We start from the raw sequence: 19,417 nt of genomic DNA, 5'->3' as shown, positions 1-19,417 counted from the left end.
CGAGGCTTTTATTCTCATCCCCCATAATAGCTCAATTACTTTTTCTCTCTCATCTTTCTCTTTTCCTTTTTTTATTCCCCATATACATCGTTTCTTTGCTTTTTACGTTTTTAGGTCTCATCTTTCTCTTTTCTTTTTTTTTTTTATTCCCCATATACATCGTTTCTTTTACTTTTTACGTTTATAGCTTTTCACTTTCTTTTGAACACGACTATCACTGCCATTCGCTCTCTGAACTACATACGAAGTTTCTCATAGTCATTTTAAATGCTCTTTTGTTATCTCTAAGCTAATCCTGACGGAAGAAGTTCGTGCTTTGTTTCCTCGTTTCCGAAATTGTTTCCTCGTTTCCAGGTTCTGTCTAGTTTGTCCTTTTGATTCTCCTTGAAGAGAAGAAGAAGAAGGAGAAGAAGAAGGAGAAGGAATTGTTTCCTCGTTTCCAGGTTCTGTTTAGTTTGTCCTTTTGATTCTCCTTGAAGACGTTATTCAAGTTGCAGTGTTTTCTTTCGCTTTTCTCCTTTATAGTTCTCAAATTAAAAAAATCCAAAAAAAAAAAACAAAAAAACAAAAACAAAAGAAATAGACCGATTAGAAGTGTGCTGCATTTGAGAGAAAAATCCAAAACAAAAAAAAAAAAAAACACAAAAGAAATAGACCGATTAGAAGTGCGCTGCATTTGAGAGTTCACCGTTTTTTTTTTTTTTCCATTTTGTTCCTTGATTTTGTCTTGTTATAGTTGTCAACGTCTTTGGTTTTTTTTTTTTTTTTTTCTCTGAAATTTGGAAAAAAAAGGAAAAGAAATCCTGATATGCATCAAGTGACTCTGTTTTGAATCCATAAGAAGATCAGATATGCTCTTTCTTGATTTCATCTTGTTCTTATGATGATCTGCTCTGTTGTGGTCTGGTTCTCCTAGTATTCTTGCATTTAGTTTCTCTTTTTGGCGTTAGTATTGCTTTTTCTAATAGGCTCTGAGTCTAAAGGGAGCATTGAAAAAAGAGAGAAAAGATAAGAAAAAAAAAAGAAAAAGAGAGAGAAAACCAAGAGAAGGAAATAGTAAATTAGAAAAGGGATAATATGGAATTCCTTATCGCTTGTGGTGCTTCAATTGTTGCCAAATTTGTCGAGTACACGACTGTACTATCAGCTCGCCGACTATTTGACTACGGGCGGAATGTAAATAATCTTAGAGGTAGAATTCAAGAACTCAATGATGCAGAAGAAACCATTCGAGGTCGAGTTGAAGAGGCCACAAGAATTGGCGAGGAGATTCACGCTGATGTTCAAAGCTGGCTGAGCAGCACAAGAAGCATCTCCCAGAGGGCCGAGGATTTTCTAAACAACAATCGAGATCGGGCAAATTTTAGTTGTTGCAATGTGCGTATTCCGAATTTGGCATCCCGACGTCAACTGAGCAGGGAGGCAAGGCAAATGGTAGAAGACGTTACACATCAAATTCAAGCTGCGGAATTCATTAGGATATCTTCTCGTCCTGCTTTGCACAGTTGCATTGCGTTCAGAGGTGAGTACGAGTATTTCGAATCGCGAAAGAGGATGTTGGAGGAAATTATGAAGGCACTACAAGATCGTGAGGTTACCAAGATTGGAGTGTATGGCATGGGCGGTATTGGCAAAACAATGCTCGCTAAAGAAGTTGCTAGGCAAGCCACGGAAGCCAAGTTATTCACAGAGGTGGCTATGACGACTATATCGCAAACTCCAGATCCTAGGAGATTCCAACAAGAAATTGCAGAGAAGATAAATCTAGACATTAAAGAGGTTGAAAGCGTGCCGGCAAGAGCAGATCGGCTACAACGTCGATTGAGAGAAGAAAAGCGTATTCTCATTATTTTAGATGATATATGGGAGATACTTGATTTGCTAGAGGTTGGGATACCCTTTGAGCACCATGGATGCAAGATATTGATGACTTCTAGATCTCTAGATGTTGTACGTTCTATGGGAGTTGAGAAGAGTTTCCAAGTTTATAGCATATTTGGCGAGGAAGCAATGAACTTGTTTCAGGGAATCGTAGGTGATATTGTTGAACGACCGGATTTCAAAAGATTGGCAATTGATGTCGTTGGTGAATGTGGAGGCTTGCCACTAGCTATCACAACAGTTGCCTCAACATTAAAAGGTCAGGATAGCTTGGACGTTTGGAGGGATACATTGAGGCGACTACGAAATATTATTTCCCCAACGAACATTGATGAACCGCTAAGAGAGGTTTACCGGAGTATAAGGCTGAGTTATGACTCTTTAAGTGATGAACAGAAGTCATTGTTGTTGCTATGCAGTCTACATGGAGAAGATAGCAATATACGCATCCAGGATCTAATCATGATTGGCGTGGGTTGGGGCTTGTTTCATAACGTCCATACGTTATCAGATGCAAGAACGAGGGTCCACTCATTGGTTGTTAGACTAAAAGCTCGGTGCTTGTTGTTGGATGGTTATGGCTTTGACTGTGTTGCGGTCAGAATGCATGACGTTATTCGTGATGTTGCCTTATCAATTGCATCAGAGGAGAGAGATATGCACAGTATTGTTATAGATAAGTTGGAAGATTGTCTGAATGGGAAAAACCTCAAAGACTCAAAAGTAATATCACTACGATATGAAAGTTCTGATACTCAACTTCCTGAAAGGTTGGACTGTCCGCAACTGGAGTCATTATTTCTTGTTTCTGATGCGTTTGGAAGGATGGAGAGAAGGATGCCAATTCCAAAGCACTTTTTTGAAAAAAGTAGACATCATCTTAAATCTTTGCTTTTCTGTGAAGCAGAATTAGTACCCATACCTCCATCCTTGCATTCACTTCAGAATCTCCAAACCTTATGTCTACGTTATTGTGTACTTGGAGATGTAAAGTTAATTGGAGATCTAACGTGTTTAATAATTCTTGATCTTTCATACTCCACCATTAAGCAGTTGCCCATAGAAGTAGGACAACTAAATCGTTTACAACTGTTAAATTTAGAAGGTTGTAACGCTCTTGAACTGATTGAGCCGAATGTCATCTCAAGCTTGATACGACTAGAGGAGCTGCACATCCCTTATAGCTTTGATAAATGGGAGGCTGGAGAAATCACTGTCTGCAGAAGAAGTAATGCGAATCTTGCTGAACTAGTGAATTTGCCGCAACTCACTTCTTTATCGTTAAGAGTACCACATTCCAAAACTTTTCCTAAACATTTCATGTTTAGTGAAGAGTTAGAGCGGTATAGAATATGTATCGGTAGCTCAATGCATTCTTTCTGGGATCCAAGACTATATGGAGTTGCAAGGTCATTGGAGCTAACGCTCCAAGAAAGAAGTCAATTAAAAGAACTTGGTCTTGAATCGTTGGTGAAAAGGTCAGAAGCGTTATCATTGGATGGATTAGTAGGTGTCAAGAATGTAGTTTGTGATCTAGACAATGAGGGGTTTTCCGACTTGAAGCGTCTTGAATTCAGTCGCAATGTTAGCGTTCAATACATCGTTAATTGTACTGTGGACCAGCAGATTCATCTCCGTAAGGCCTTTCCAATGTTGGAAACACTGCGCCTCGGGAAATTAACAAACTTGGAAAGGATATGTCAGGGTAAGCTCCCACAAGATTCATTTAATAAACTGAGGGAGGTCTATGTGACAAATTGTGATAAATTGAAGAATCTCTTCCCTTTGTCTATCGCCAAAAGACTTGAATATATACAAGTGAGGGACTGTGATATGATGGAGGAGGTAGTCGGCCACGGGAGAGAAAATGATGCCCACATCATCAGCGATGAAGCTACACACCATGTGGTTGAATTTCTTGAACTGCACTCGTTGATTTTACAATCTTTACCAAAGTTTGTTCAATTCATCAGTTGGTCTGAGTCTGAGGCAACTTGCGGGTCTTCATCAGTACAGTCACCAATCCCTTTATTTTGTGAGAAGGTATATATATATAGTAAGCAACTCTATTTTTTTGCTTCTTTACATGATTAATCACATGTCTATAATTTATACACTTATTCTCAAAAACCAATTTTGCTCCAACGTTAAACTTCCATCTCCATTATAGATTTTATAGTTCTATTCAAAATTGTACCATATGACGTGGTGCATATTTTTCAAGTCTTTAAGTCACTAATTTATCTTTTGCAGCTTGAGTTTCCCAGCTTGGAGAATTTGACTTTATTTGGGATCAATGTTCAAATTTTATGGCTAGACTTCCAGCTTCGAACAACTTCTTACATGGACAATTTAACAAGGTTAAATGTTAGTACATGCAATAATTTGAAGTATCTATTCCCTTTTTTCATAGCCGAAAGGCTCGTAAAATTGGAGTACCTACATGTAAAAGATTGTGAAGTGATGGAAGATATTGTGGTCATGAAGAATTTGGAAGAGGAAGGATGGTTGGGGAAGAATTTGTTCCCTAAACTTACATGTCTCAAGCTTTATAATCTTCCGGCCCTTGGAAATTTTTGTGTTGGAGATTGCATTAAATTCGAATCCTTATTAGTGTTGACTATCCGACACTGTCCTAAAATGAAGACATTCGTGACTGGAAATTGCCTCGAGTTTAAATCCTTATCAATGTTTAAAATTCAAAATTGTCCTGAATTGAAGACATTTTTCACTTGTTCCACGCCAATAATGGAGGTATCAGTTGACAATGAAGAAGGCAATCATTCATCAATTACACAACCTTTCTTCAGTGAAAAGGTAATTAGTACCTTTTGTTAATCATATATATTTCTAAATCCTGTCACATCTGTGTGTACATATTATTCTATTTTTTACTAACTTCGTTGTTAAGTACTTTGATATTTAAAACTAAAACAAAAGTATCACTGTTAAGACAACCATATTATAGAACTTCATATCTGGGTTAAGACAACCATTTTTTTTTCTTTCCAAAATGAATATAAGAAATCCAGTTTTAATAAGCTCGTCTGTGTATGCGTGTGTGTTTATTATTATTATTATTATTATTATTTGTGTCAACAACCACTCATCAAATAAGACATGATAATTTTCTTACTTTGGTAGTTGGCACATATATTGCTTACCGCAATGTTTCGCCGTTCACAAGTAAATGACATTCTTAGCCCCCACAAAAAGAAAAATGCTCATAAATTAAATTGCTAAAATATTCAAGCAAGTTAAAGGCAATAATAATAAATAAACACTCATTTGAACATTTCAATATATATATATATATACTAGTTAGAAAGCACATATTATGCACGTGCTTATTTAGTTTCTTAATATTTATAAAATATGAGAATGATTTTATTTTAAGTTTTTTTATTATTTTTATTTTGTTAAAGAATAAGATATCGTAAAAAAAGTATTGAAGTAGAATAGGTTTAAAAAAAAATTAGTGAGACAAAATTAGGAAGTAAATTATTTAGGAGATACCTTTGAGAAAATAGTATTTGATGGGGAAGAGGAAGAGATCTTTAAGTAGGACATATTTGAGAAAAAATATGTTGGAAGGGCGATTAGGAAGTGAAAAAGTATTCATAAGGACCACATTTGAAAACCAGTATAATCTAGAAACAATATAAGAAAAATATGTAAGTAGGGGTACATTCAAGAAAAATTATTTTAAAAGGAAGAGTTAGAAGAGAAAATTACGCACATCTTAAAAAAAAAAAAACCAAAATAAATGGGTTGAAATGGTCGTTTCAATTAAAATATTAGTGTTTCTTGAGTATTGAGTGCGTATAGGCAAGTAGAGCATATTTAAAGAAAGTAAATTTAGTGGGCAAGTCATATAGCAAATTAATTAGGAGGTACATATTTAAAAGATTAAGTAGGGATACGTTTTTGAATAATTATTTCGGTGTACAATTAAGAAAAAAATATTTATGATGACATGTTTAATCTAACATTACACATATGGGAATTATGATTTTAATAGGGGTAAATTGGAGAACACGTATCTATGACAAAACATTAACTGAGAAAGGAAAAATTGAGTCGAGACATGTTTGAAGGATCAAAACTTGAAGGAGTAATATTTTAGAGGACTATACAAGAAATATTAATTAGGTAGGGACATTTTAAAAAAAAAAAAAAAAAACGTTTATTTTAACAAGGGAAAAAAAAGGAGATGGAGAACTACTTACAGGTACTTATGAGAATGAAAAACATATTTAAATAGGACACACTTTAGAAAAAAAAAAATTTAATGGGAAATTGTAAATGTCACATTTAATAAATAGCACTTGGGGGAATATTGTTAAAAAAAATAATTTTAACAGAGATAGAAGGTAAAAAAAAAAAAGGAAGCACATAAAGAATTGAAAGAAAAAAAAAAAGAAAAGAAAAGAGGAAGGACTACAAGAAAAAAAAAAAAGAAGGGAATGACTAAAATATATTAAAAAAAAGGGGAGGGGGGGAAGTTGGGGTGGGTGGGAGCTAAAAGATAAAAGAACAAACACAGAAGGGTTAAAAAATAAAAGAGAACGACACTCTCAACAAAAACGTAGCCGTTTTGATCGAAAGTGGAAGCGTTGTTGATAGTTGTATACACTTCTATATAGTTGTATACATGTGTGTGCGTGTGTGTTTGCTCACTTCCGTAAATGATCCGATAGCTCCGGAAGATTTATATATTTTTTGTAGTTAAGATCATGATCTAGCTTTAAAAACTGTCACTATTAATTTGTTAATAATAAATACTAAGAATGCTCGTCTATCTAGTTCACTCTATTTCAATTTGTTAAATGTAATTAAGTTTGTTTGGTTACAATTTCTGTAATGTTTCGTTAGGTTATTTTGCCTGTTCTTGAATATCTGGAAAGTGATTGGAGCAATGCCATAAACGAACAACTCAACATGAGTCAATCTTCAAGTACAGTTTTAGTACTTCCCCTTAGCAACCAGCTAAAAGAACTGGAGCTGAACTGTAGAACTCGTGATAAACCAATCGCTCTCCCAATTTTTGATCTTCTTCAAAGATGTCAGAATCTTGAGAAACTTACATTGAAGGGTTTTTTTGTCACTTCTGCACAAGAATATGATGGACAACTGATTGCAAATTTAAAGATGCTGAAGTTGGATAATGTTCCTAAATTAAGATATCTGTTTGGGGAATCAGAAAATGCTCAACCAACAAATTTGTTTGCGTGTTTCCAAAATTTGACAATTTTGGAAGTGTCATTTGGCCATCGATTGACATATTTGTTAACTCGGTCGACAGTGGCGAGTCTGGTGCAACTCCAACGAATGACAATAACTAATTGCAACAGAATGATAGAAGTAATTGGGGATTATAGGGAAGGTGAAATAACTGGGGGTGAACATGATAATCATGAACTAGTTTTCACGCGACTGGAGATTTTAGTGCTTCACCATTTACCGAATCTTGGGAGCTTCTATTCAGGAAATAATGTCATAAGATTTCCAAGGTTGAAGGAACTAGTTGTGAGTAGATGCCCTGAGATGAGTACTTTCTCCTGCGGAATAGTAAGTACCTCAATTTTGGATACAGTGAGGACTTTCTCCAACAGAATAGAAGTACAAGATATTGAATCGAGTGACGTCGATTTTGGAGATCACAACGATCTACTTATAGAAGATGAATCGAGTTCACAACCAACTGATGGCAATAGTAATGACATTGATTTTGAAGAGCACAGAATGTTTGTTGAACCCGTACAAAAACGTTGGGATGGTGATGTTAATACAACCGTGAGAAAGCTCTGGGAGGATGATTCAAATTTGGCATTGCAACACTTATTTGCCGAAACGGTATGTCATTAAATTATATTTATTGGATATAATTTCTTCTTGCCATTCTATATATTTTTATATAAACATTAAAGGCCTGCATGCTGCCACAAGTTGTCATGCTGCATTATGTGGATACTGCCCCTAATAAATTTGGGATTACAAGTAGTGTGTCACTTGGATATATTAAATTCTTTCGTGATTAAAATTTCATGATGTTCATGGCTATAAATCCAACTTTTTCTTTTTATTACTAATATTTTCTATATTCATTTCATTAGGTTATCATGCCTGACCTTGAATATCTGAATACTGGACGGAGCGAAGCTATAAATGAGATACTCGACATGAGTCCACCTTCAAGTGACGTACCCCGTTGCAACCTAAAAGAACTTGAGATGGAATGCATAACTCAGGATAAACCAATTGGTCTTTCGATTTTCAAACTTTTGCACAGATACCATAATCTCAGGAGACTTGCATTGTATGGTTTTTTCATAGATATAACAAGTAAGGCTCTACAACTTGGTATCACACAAGAATATGATGGAGAGCTTATCGCAAGTTTAACGGAGCTAAGTTTGTATGATATTCCTAAGCTGAGGCATCTGCTTGGTGAGCCAGAGGTTATTGCTCAAACAGCAGGCGACGCCTTACGTATACGACCTTCAAAAATTTTATCTGTGTCCTTCCGAAATTTGAGAATTCTAGAAGTATCAGAATGCCATCGATTGACATATTTATTAGCTTCCACAATAGCCACTAGTCTGGTACAACTCGAAGAAATGATAATAACTGATTGCAACAGGATGACAACAATAATCGAGGATTATAGGGAAAATGAAACAACAAAGCGTGAACATGATCATGAATTTGTTTTCCCAAAATTGAAGATTTTAGAGCTTCAAACTTTACCGCATCTTGAAAGCTTCTATTCAGGAAATACTGACATAAGACTTCCAAAGCTGGGGGAATTATTTGTGAGTAGATGCCCTGAGATGAGGGCTTTCTCCAGTGGAAATATAAGCACCCCAATGTTACATACAATCATTGATGGATGGAGATCACAATCTACTTACAGCAATAGTGATGATGTTAATGAAGATAGCAAAATGTCTCCTGAATCTGTACGCCGAGAACGTTGGGATGGTGATGTTAATACAACCGTGAGAAAGCTTTGGGAGGATGATTCAAATTTGACATTACAAGAGTTGTTCACTGAAACGGTATGTGTCATAAAGCTATATTCAATCGCTATAATGTCTTATTGTCATTTAAAAACATAAAAGGCCAGCAAGCTGCCACATATTTTCAACCTGCATATTGTGGATACTGCCCCTAATAAATTATTACAAGTAGCGTTACGCCTAGATTTATTGATACAATTAAAATGTAATTTGTTTAATGATTATAATTTCAGGAAGTTCATGATTCTAGAGAAGGTACCTCTTCCCGGGCTGCTAGATTATAGACTTTTGCTACAACCTTATTTCAAACCAGATGGTAATTAATGATTCCTTCCATTATTAATTTTCTCGGCTTCTTGCGTTTTTTTTATGTTCTTTTCATCAAAGTAAAGTGAGATTGTTTGCTTCTAATTAGGAGTTAGAGTTCTGATGATGATGATGATGATGATGAATCCAGCCTTGATGAAGTTTGATTTCAAAAGAGATCCTATTCAATATTTACTCCATCTCGTTGCGCTGCAATTATGGTGTCAAAGAAATGGCCGGAACGGAAGTAAGGTTTGCATATGATCAATGTATACTTTCTTCATTTTATCCTGTATAGAAAAGTTGAAATCTTGAAACGTTTTTTCTAGAGGTTGAAAATTCTGAAGCCAGAAACTTAAGTCATTTCACACATATTAATTTGATTATATTCTTGCTTAACTTGAGCAGATTGATTATCTCAAGGTGTCAGTGAAGGAGTAATACTAAAACAAGTTGGCCTCCTAATTGCAGTGGAAATGAAGATGGAGGAGATCAATATGGTAGAAATATGATATTTTAAGTGTTTTTCTTTGCTATATAATTTGTTTGATGGTGTGAAGCCTGGTGGATATAGGACCAGTATATTACTCGAGTCTTGTTGCGTAATTAACTCTCTGGACTCGACCCCAGAGATAATTACATGATTTGGTATAGTTTGTATTTCGTATATGTCGTATTACGTGAGAAAATTGTGCCGAAACCGTTAATACACGTTACGGTTAATGCATGTTTAGTTAACACATATTAGATTTTTAGATCCCCTGTTTTGGATCTTTGTCCAATCTGCAGGATTGGGACTAATTTGACACGGCACGCTCTTTCGCAATGCGGCCTTCAAACCTGTTTGGAAGAATAGTAGGTTTGTTGATCTACACCACACATACAAGTCTACTTTTAATTTCATTGAGTTTGCTATGATGATGATGAAGTACTGCTTTTATAAACAAATTCTCTTATCTTCTTTTATGCTGCTTTTTAGACCATGTAGAACCATTATGATAGAAAATAATTTGGCAAGTAACACGCTCTCAAGGAATAATTTTTTTTCCCCATGAAAATGTAATAAAATTGGAGATAATTACTAAGATCAAGTTGATAAAATTAAAAATAGAAAGAAACAAAATATTTCCGCAAAAAACAAAAAAGAAGAAGAAAGAAAAAAGAATAGAAATGACTGTTATGTTGGAGACATGAGATATGCTTAGGATTTCTCATCCATATATATTTGAGGTTGTCTAATTCGTTTCGGAAACACTTAGGTCCCAATATATATATATATATATATATATATATATATTTTGTTTTTGTCTTTTTTTTTTTAGTTGTCACATTAACGCTCGTTTTGAAACAGATGGTGAGAAAATCTTTCATTCTTATCCATTACTTTGTATTGGTATACAGTAATGCTACGATTTCGTTTTCTTTTTTCAAATAAAAGTATATTAAACAGAAAAAATGCTGATTCTATATACATATGTTGCAGTAACCTGTAAATTAGAATTTCAGTCACCAAAATTTACTGCTTGATTTTAATCTGTTTCTCGTACAGAACTTGTAGAAAAGTGCAGATAATTATTATGTTTAGAGGTTCACAAAATACTAATTAAGGAGGTGAATGTATTCTTCTTATTGCTTGCTTTTACAAGGAATCCGGTTCAATCACTTCATTTTGTTACACTGGAATTTAGACGTCAAAAGCGAACAATATTAATGAGAACAGTTTTTATATGAGATCTATGTAAAGTGTTTCTAGGGATAAAAGAGGCAAATAATGTTTATGAAACCTTTTTAAATTAATTTGCATATTAAAAAAAAAACAATTAAAGTAAATAGCATATTTACTTGTAAATATTTATTAATCCAGTTTAAATAAATTTTTTACGTTTAATAGAATATGTTATTTACTTCAATCGTTTAAAAGATATTAATCATAAAGTTTAATTTTCATCGTTTTTGAGTTGTTTCCTGCAAATGCTATTAGAATCATTGGTAGTAGGCAGATCACATTGTTTGTTGAAGTAATCATAAAGTTTTAACGTAAGCTTTCTACTAGAAGAAAGGGTTTTAATTGTTAGAGTGGGACAAGTATTTTTACTCCACCGTAGGAAACTGTTTTTTTTTTTTTTTAACCATTTGATTAGTTTTTTAACAGTTAGATCTATGCATGTAATAAAAATGAATGTTCTACCATAAATTTTCCCAAATAAAGTAGTACAAACTATATTATATATATATATTAATTTTCTCTATTATTTTATCTTTATGTGACTTTAACCAGATATAATATTTGAAGTTTGCAGGGAACTAGGAATACTTTCATATAGTATCCCTTCATCTAAAACCAGGGACGAAGGGAAAAAACGCCTAAGGCCCCACTCAACTTTTCATTCTTTATATTTTTGTATATATATTTCTACCTCCTAAAAAATTAAAAATTTGGTTTTTTTAGAAAACAAACGAAAAACCATCACATTGAACAAAACTCTGAACTAATATCTCTAAGTACTTTATTAGATCTTCTCCCTTAATATTAACTTTGATTTTTTTTTAAAGTAACTTTATTTATTTGTTTTCTCTTATGGCCCAAGTCTTAACTTTTAAATGCACTTATATTTTAAGCTTGAAACCCCATATAAACTAAAAATCAGTGATCACCCTTTTTCGCAGATTTTTAAATTCTAAACAACTATCTCCCCCTTTTTTTTTTTTCTAACCAAATGTATATTAATTATCAAGTTGCCCTACTGGATTGACATTCCTGTGATACGTAACCTCTTTAACATCTCTCATCCTAATCACAGTAAATTTATCAATATTATTGGTCACTAAAACCTTTTAAAATTACAGTTTATTAAACATAGGTGTTATTTAGGGAGTTTTTCTTGTAGTCTAATTTTATTGATAGTTTTAATTTTTAACTGTTGAATTATGTTAAAATTACATTAAATTAAAAAAATACACAGAATAAATAATTTTTAATATAAATATAACGGCTACCGGTAATTTAATTTTTTTGATTTAACCCAAAAGCTCTTGTTACTTTATATAACAACTGTTTTAATTAACAACAATTCTTTCAAACTCCACAATTATTATCACACTGACCTGATATCTAGGGCAGCTTCCCCCGGCAGGCCCAATGAATCCTTCTATTTTTGTACCCTTCCAAAAAAACAGTTTTGTTGCTTGTCCTCTCTTCTAAATTGTAATATTAGGCTAGAATTCTTCAAACGATTTTAGTTATAAAGTCTTAACTTTTAAATGCACTTCTATTTTATGCTTGAAACCCCATATAAACCCAAAAAAAAAAAAAAAAAAAAAAAAAAACAACAACAACAACTATAATACTACCTAAACTGATATTCAGGAGAGTCTAAATTTTAAAAATTCAACTAAATTCTATTATAGCCTTTTTTTTTTTCTTTTTTTGCTGATAATTCTATTATAAGCTTAATTCATTAAGGAGAAGAATAAAAAAGATAGTAAAATATACAAAATTATGCACGCAAAGAGAGACAAATTCAAGACATTATGTTGTAAGTTTAGTTTAGTTTAAATTTTGGTTTCATTTCTAGTCCGAAAAAATTACAGAACTACAGCATTAGATATGTTTTTAGACAAATATTTTAAAACTCTAGAGGCATGTTTGTTTGACCGTATTAGAGTACTGTATTATATAATAATACATTAATATAATATTTACTGTGACTATTGTATTGTATAAATTAATACGAATAGTAAAATAATACGATTTATGTCGTACTATTGAATACAACTCATTTTTAGCATATTGAATTGTATTATTCTATATCGGTCTATAATTCATGTTAAGGTTGGACACGACCGGGGATCGAGGTCTGGCCGAGACAGAGTCATGTCGGAACTTATAATTGTTTAAAGTTTTGAGGAGGCATAATACAAATTTATATTTTTTAAAAATTACATTTTGACCCTAAATTTTTAGAAAATTATATTTTGACCATAAAATTTTTATAAAATTACATTCTATCCCAAAACTTTTGAAAAGTTATATTTCTATGCAAAATTTTTGAAAATTTTCATTTTATCCTAAAAATGTTAAAATTTTACATTTTTACCCCTTATACAATACGTAATGACACTAAACACCGTATTGTGTTATGACAATACAACACAATACAATACCATACAAAACAAGCTACTAAACCTAGCTTGGTAGTATTAGAATACCATCAATTTGATGGAGTTTGTAAGAATAATAAATAAGTAACAAATTAGTTCAGAATGCAATTATATTAGGATAAAAGTTCTATTCACCCGATCAAAAATAGTGCAGAAAATTGTACTAACCGAACATCTCACGAACTTATATGAAGAAAGTAACTATCATATAGCGAGATGAAGAAAGCTAGAGATAGATGGGAGAAAACTAGGAATGCACTTGTTGTCCTCTTGCTTTTGACAAACTTGTTTTACTTGAATTTAAAAACAAAAAAACAAAAAAAGTCCATTCTTTTCGTCAAAATTAAAATAAAAAATAGGCTTTTTCTAGCCCAAATACTGAAAAGATTGTTTTCCCACTGCTTTATTGCACAATCTTTATTTTTCACTTGGCGACAATAAGGGGCTGCAATGGAAATTTTGATACAACTCTATTATTGTAAATGGTGAAATTTGGATATTCGATCATTCGTCAAGAGTCTCGCACACCCACTTTTACCTTGTTCAAATTATCTTCATCAAATTTCTCTATTATTGTAAATGGTGAAATTTGGATATTCGATCGTTCGTCAAAAGTCTTGCACACCAACTTTTACCTTGTTCAAATTATCTTAAAATTTAGTGATTAAAGGTTTAGTTTAGTGGTAAGGATCAGTATTAATAGTGTTAGTTCTTGAAATTAAGCGTTGCGTCATTTTAGTTTTTAAACTTTTAATTTTAATAAATTACTCTTTGAATTTTGATTTTAGATTTTTGAAGAGTGACTTTTAAAATTTCTTAAAGATAATCACATCTCAATTATATGGTAAATAAAATTTTTACAAAAATGGTTACCTTAAATGTAAAATATTCTATTTTTTTTAAGAGTTTTTAACAATAACGAACATAATATTTTGCATTTAACGTAACTATTTCCGTAAAAAACTTTTAGTTATTGCACGATTGGAACATGATCCCTTGGTGAAATTTCAGAAATCCTACCCCAATTATACTGTCAAGTATCAAAATGGTAAAAAAACACAACCATTTGGGGATTAATTTGTAAAAGTTAAGTATTACTAATGCGTAGTTTGGTTGGTGGATTCATGCCCTAATTCGAATCATAGTTCGTGAGTCGCTATAGTATTTTATTTCATAAAAAACACATGTAAACCGAGAATAGTTCTGAATCTATGAACCAAACATCCTCTAAATTTACACCTACCTTGAGCAGCCAAAAAAAAAAAAAAATTACACCTACGTTGACATAATTAAGGTTTTGACTTCAAATCTCTAACCCCAAATGTAAAATTAGTAATAATAACAACGCAAACTTTAAGTAATATTTTCTTCATTATTAATAACAGCATTGGGTCGTTTTGTCTAATTTTTAATTTCACACAATAACATGAACCTCAAAATAATACAAGTTTTATCTTAGAAAAATAACAATTATCCCTACCAAAAGGAAGAAAAAAATAATAATTACGTCACATAGATTAAATACCACGGCATGAGATAAATGTCAAAAAGACGCTTGTTAGTTTAATTTTCTTTTTGCTGAGGAAAGGAGTCTTGGAAAATAATAAAACAATTGAATTAAGAAGGTTTAATTCAGATAATTGAAAGAGACTTCCATGGCTGAGAAAGGTTTTGAAGTACTGAAACAGTTTTTGACGTAGCGTAAGGAACAAGAAAATTTGATAAGGACCAAAGAAAAGTAACGACCAAATAGTCAAAAACAGTGATCTATTAACGACCAAAGGCTCATTTTATACTCCAATACGTACGGCAATGACAATGTACGTGGAATAGACGCTTGGAAATAAGTTTTGTGGGTGACGAAGCTGATGAAGATCTGCTGTAATAAAAAAAGGGTCCTACAACGTCTGTTTATTAGCTGTAGTGCTTAACACTTTTGATATTTTCAAGCATTTATGTTTGCCGTTAATAAATTGAAAGGAAATTCAATTTTCTTGCACATTTTGGATGTTTTGGTCGTTTTCTATCTTTAGTCTTTAACCCTTTCTTCACTCGAGAAGAAAATATATTATGTGGAAAAATGGTCCAGTATACACATATTGGACTATTAGAGGTGGAATTTTGTCTAATTAAATAAGTTGATAATTAAAATTCAAAGCCTATATAAGTTCATAATCAAAGTTAAGGAAGACGAAATTGGCCAAATCTTGAGTTTCTTTTATCCTTTTTTAATAACTAAGATAAAATCGGATATCAGGATTAATTAGATACATCATAACTATGTTGACATGGCAATAAGCCACAACTTGAATGCAATTACTGAAATAATCTGAAAAATGTCTGTACTTTTGTGTGTGTCACGCCCCGAAATAGGAGTTAGTGACTTAGATGCTCGTTTAGAAATATAAAAATCACACTTTAAAGCAATTACGCAATTAAGCATTAAAGAAATTTCTAAATAAGTCTCACACTTTGATAAAATTTATTTACAAGAAAGTGATGGGGATTTTCACACTTCACTGACAAAACAGGTTTAAAAACTAAGCCTCTGGCATCATTCATGGTCTCACCCATAGGATATACAATATTGTACATACATGAACATATAAAGGACATTTCCAGACATCAACCACCATCTAGATATTCAAAATTTACAGTCTAAGAGTTTACAATCCAATAATATACAATCCTTACATTGATGTGTTAGTAATGGATACAATGTCCGCACTTGAACATACCATAGCAACTTATCAACTACTCTGCACTGCTTCTAGCGTCGCTTGGGAGGGGTTTAATATATATAGAAACAAAGAAATATGAGCAGAAGGCCAAGTAGGATATATTTTAAAATAAACTTTATAAACAAGTCAATAAATGAATAAGTAAATAAATAAAGATATCTAATTCCAACACAATAACCGGAACCTAACATCCTTTTTTCTGAAAGGAAGTATAAACTTTAAATTCTATATTATAGGCATCAGCAACGTTTTAGGGTTTAGACCTAATTCCTAAAACGAATCAGTCTTAATCATACATATTGATTTCCTATTAGTGTGCCTTAATCAAATTTCAAGTTTTACAAATCATTTCATGTTTCAAATTATCATTCCAAGTATTTTGATCTCAAAACATGTATTAAAGATGATAATCCATCTACTCTAGGTTCCCAAATGAAGCTAATTTGGGTTCTCTTTAAAAATCAGGGTCAAAACAACATTTTAAGGCAAATCTGGTTCAAATCATGCGTGCACCAGTCGACCGGTGATAGATAAATTGTTCTTCACCGATCGGCCAATGAAGAAGGGACCGGTTGACCGGTCCGGTCGACCGGTGGAGTTTAGTAGTTCATGGAAAAACGACCGAACTGCGAAGAAAAACTCCAAAACTTGCAAATCCGAGTTTAAATCCGGGATATTTCAAAAGAAAACTATCAAATTCATGTTCCAATTACTAAATCAAGTCCAAAGAATCAAAGATCCCAAATTCTTATCATGATTTCAACCAAAACTCTTCAAATTCCAACTCAAACTGAAAATAAGTTCTATCAAAGGAAAATTCAAGATTTCAAGAGAAGTTTTTCAAAAATATTATCCCAAATCCTTCATTTGATATTGACAGCTTCTTGAAGTTCCTCTTTGGTTCAAGATCTTGGGAGATTGTGACAAATTTTTGAGAGAGAGATAGAGAGAGCTACGGGAGAGAGAGAGTTACGGGGAAGAAAGAGGAAAGCGGGAAAGAAAAGGAAAGAAAAAGAAATAAAGAAAAAGTAAAGGATAAATTTGAAAAGATATTTACCAAAGTAGATTAGAAAATGTGTCTACACACACTTCTGTAGTGAAAATATAAATACTGAAAATGTTTAGAATCCTTGAAAATATTTAAACTTAAATATGAAAAACATTTAATGAACACAATTAATTAATGAAACTAGATTAAGCATACTAATAAATCTCAATTATCTTAATTAACTCTGTTTAATTCCTCGAGGTGTTACATTGTGATAACAAATGCCTATACTAACCAATTAGAGGAAATCGTTTAACAAATAACGATAAAAATGGGGTTCATTACATAAATATACCTTCTAGTTTCATTTTTTTTTTTAAATTTCATTTATCCATTTGTATTTGAAACTAAGAAGGTATCCTTAATTTGAAATGTATATTTCTATTTCCATATCCCTACCTCATAACGCGCAGGAGCCTAGTCTCATCTTTTATATTGCTGCTTAGTTTATTAGCCTTGTAATAAGCTGATTTGGCACTTGTAGTTTCCTTTTAGTAGCTGTCGTTTTTCTGAGCTCCTGTAATATGGGCTGGTTGTCGTTTATTAGCCTTTGTTTGTTTGAGTTGAGCGTTTTGTCAAGAAGCATTCCTCAGGTATAAAGGGTTTTACTCGGTAGCTAATATGCAGCTTTGGTGAATTATTGACTGAGAAAGAGCTAATTAAAGCTCATTTTATCCAATTTTCTCTTCCGTAGATTAGGACTAATATTTTCCTAATTCGTTTCCAGCTTGAATCTGCAGCTTCTAATTCATGACCGCACTTTTTGAGCAACAAAATTAAGAGAAAAGACAAAGAAGTCCCCTTTAAATAGTTTTTGAAAAATATGCTATATCAATTTGTATGTTTTCCTTCAAAAACCTTGATTTTACTTTGATGTTTTTTAAATGTTTAAAGTAGTTTTTGATTAACAATTTAAGGTATTTTTGTGTCTCCCATTTCATTTTTTTTTTCCGTCCAAAAAATATTTAAACATTTTCTCAAATATAAAGGACTGTTGCAGGTTTGAATAACGTAAGTACGAATTGAAAAAATTAAAACTTAAAGGTATATTCATGTAATTGTCCCTAAAAAATAATTGTCATAGATTTAATTCCTCTTTGAAACGTCACAAATTAGGAGGACATTGTGGAGCTTTGTTTAAAAGCTATTGTGTACTATTATGTTGTGCTTGTTTATGATTTTAGTAATCTTCAGCATTCGTCTGGGATTGTGGACATTGGAAAACCATAAATCATTTTGGAAAGAATACTTAGAAGGATATGCTTAATTATTAACATGCTTTTCTCAATTTCTTTCATGATTAATAGCTAGGTTAATGGAATAACGTTAAAACTAAAAGTTCAAACGTGAAGGGTGTACTGAGTGTGCGTAGTTTTAGAGTAAATTTTTTTTTTTTTTTTTTATTAAGCAAAGTTTAAGAGTAAATTTTACTAAAACATTAAACTAGAAAAAGTGAATTGTGTGATTTTCCTGAAAAAATAATTACTGTAACGAAACATTTATTAGTCCTTGAATAAATTTTATAATATTTCAGGGTCACTGTACTTTATATTTAATATACCAAGGGGATGCTCTAGGGTTTGCTACAAGACTTATTTGAAATCTATTTATCGTCTTTACCACTCCCTTTTACGTCATTTTCTTCTAGAAATAAGTTACCACAGTTTAACAACATGTTTAGTGCGTTTGAAACTCATTTTAAAATAATTTTATTTTTTATATGAAAATAAAAATAAAAACGTTTTCAATCTCAGACAGAATTCATTTTTAAAAATGCGTTTAGTAGTTTTATCAATAGATTATTTTTAGTATAAAAAATTCATTAATGTCTCTCTCTCTATCTGCTCGAGAGAGGAGAAAATGAAAACAAAAAACAAAAAATGACTAAAAGTCGTTTTTCTTTTCTCTTTCATTTTACACTGAACCAAAAAATCGTTTTCATTTCCCTTTTTTGTCTTTATTGTGCCAAACACCGTTTTGAAAACGTTTTTATTTTTTCTTTCTCGAAAAACGGGATCAATTCTAAACACGGTCGTTTATTTCATTAATTTGAGTTTAGAATTCAAGTTTTGCTACAGTAAAAAAACTCTCACAAATAATCATATCTAACTTTTTTACTACAGTAAAAGGCTCTCACATAAAATCACAGCTCAACTCAAATTAAAAACTCGAATCAGTAAACTAAACGAATCCTAAATTAATAATTTCTAACTTTTTTCATACCCCAAAAAATGAAGTGCATTAATAAATCCCCACAC

The 19,417-nt window shown here is 32.2% G+C and overlaps 2 protein-coding genes across 4 annotated transcripts; both read left to right on the top strand.

The window, feature by feature from the left end:
- The first annotated feature begins 288 nt into the window (after window positions 1–288).
- LOC21396725 lies at window positions 289–10,182 on the top strand. Of its 3 annotated transcripts, none has more exons than XM_024174655.1 (6): window positions 289–443; window positions 6,757–7,737; window positions 7,998–8,942; window positions 9,137–9,219; window positions 9,319–9,461; window positions 9,618–10,182. In XM_024174655.1, the coding sequence occupies exons 2-4, from the start codon at window positions 6,823–6,825 to the stop codon at window positions 9,185–9,187; spliced, it is 1,911 nt and encodes a 636-aa protein (XP_024030423.1). In that variant the 5' UTR covers window positions 289–443; window positions 6,757–6,822; the 3' UTR covers window positions 9,188–9,219; window positions 9,319–9,461; window positions 9,618–10,182. The 3 variants fall into 3 exon arrangements, with proteins under 3 accessions (XP_024030423.1, XP_024030417.1, XP_024030410.1); XM_024174649.1 differs by lacking the exon at window positions 289–443 and adding an exon at window positions 4,141–4,698 and having other exon boundaries at window positions 9,319–9,456; XM_024174642.1 differs by lacking the exon at window positions 289–443 and adding an exon at window positions 4,141–4,698.
- LOC112094300 (disease resistance protein At4g27190-like) lies at window positions 804–4,060 on the top strand. Its single transcript, XM_024174864.1, has 2 exons — window positions 804–3,924; window positions 4,052–4,060. Exons 1-2 carry the CDS (start codon window positions 1,078–1,080, stop codon window positions 4,058–4,060), a joined length of 2,856 nt encoding a protein of 951 aa, XP_024030632.1. The 5' UTR covers window positions 804–1,077.
- Window positions 10,183–19,417: the final 9,235 nt, after the last annotated feature.

This window comes from Morus notabilis, unplaced genomic scaffold, assembly GCF_000414095.1.
Source record: "Morus notabilis unplaced genomic scaffold, ASM41409v2 Scaffold281, whole genome shotgun sequence".
NCBI classification, from domain to species: Eukaryota; Viridiplantae; Streptophyta; class Magnoliopsida; order Rosales; family Moraceae; genus Morus; species Morus notabilis.
This window is presented reverse-complemented; position numbering and strand designations above follow the sequence as displayed.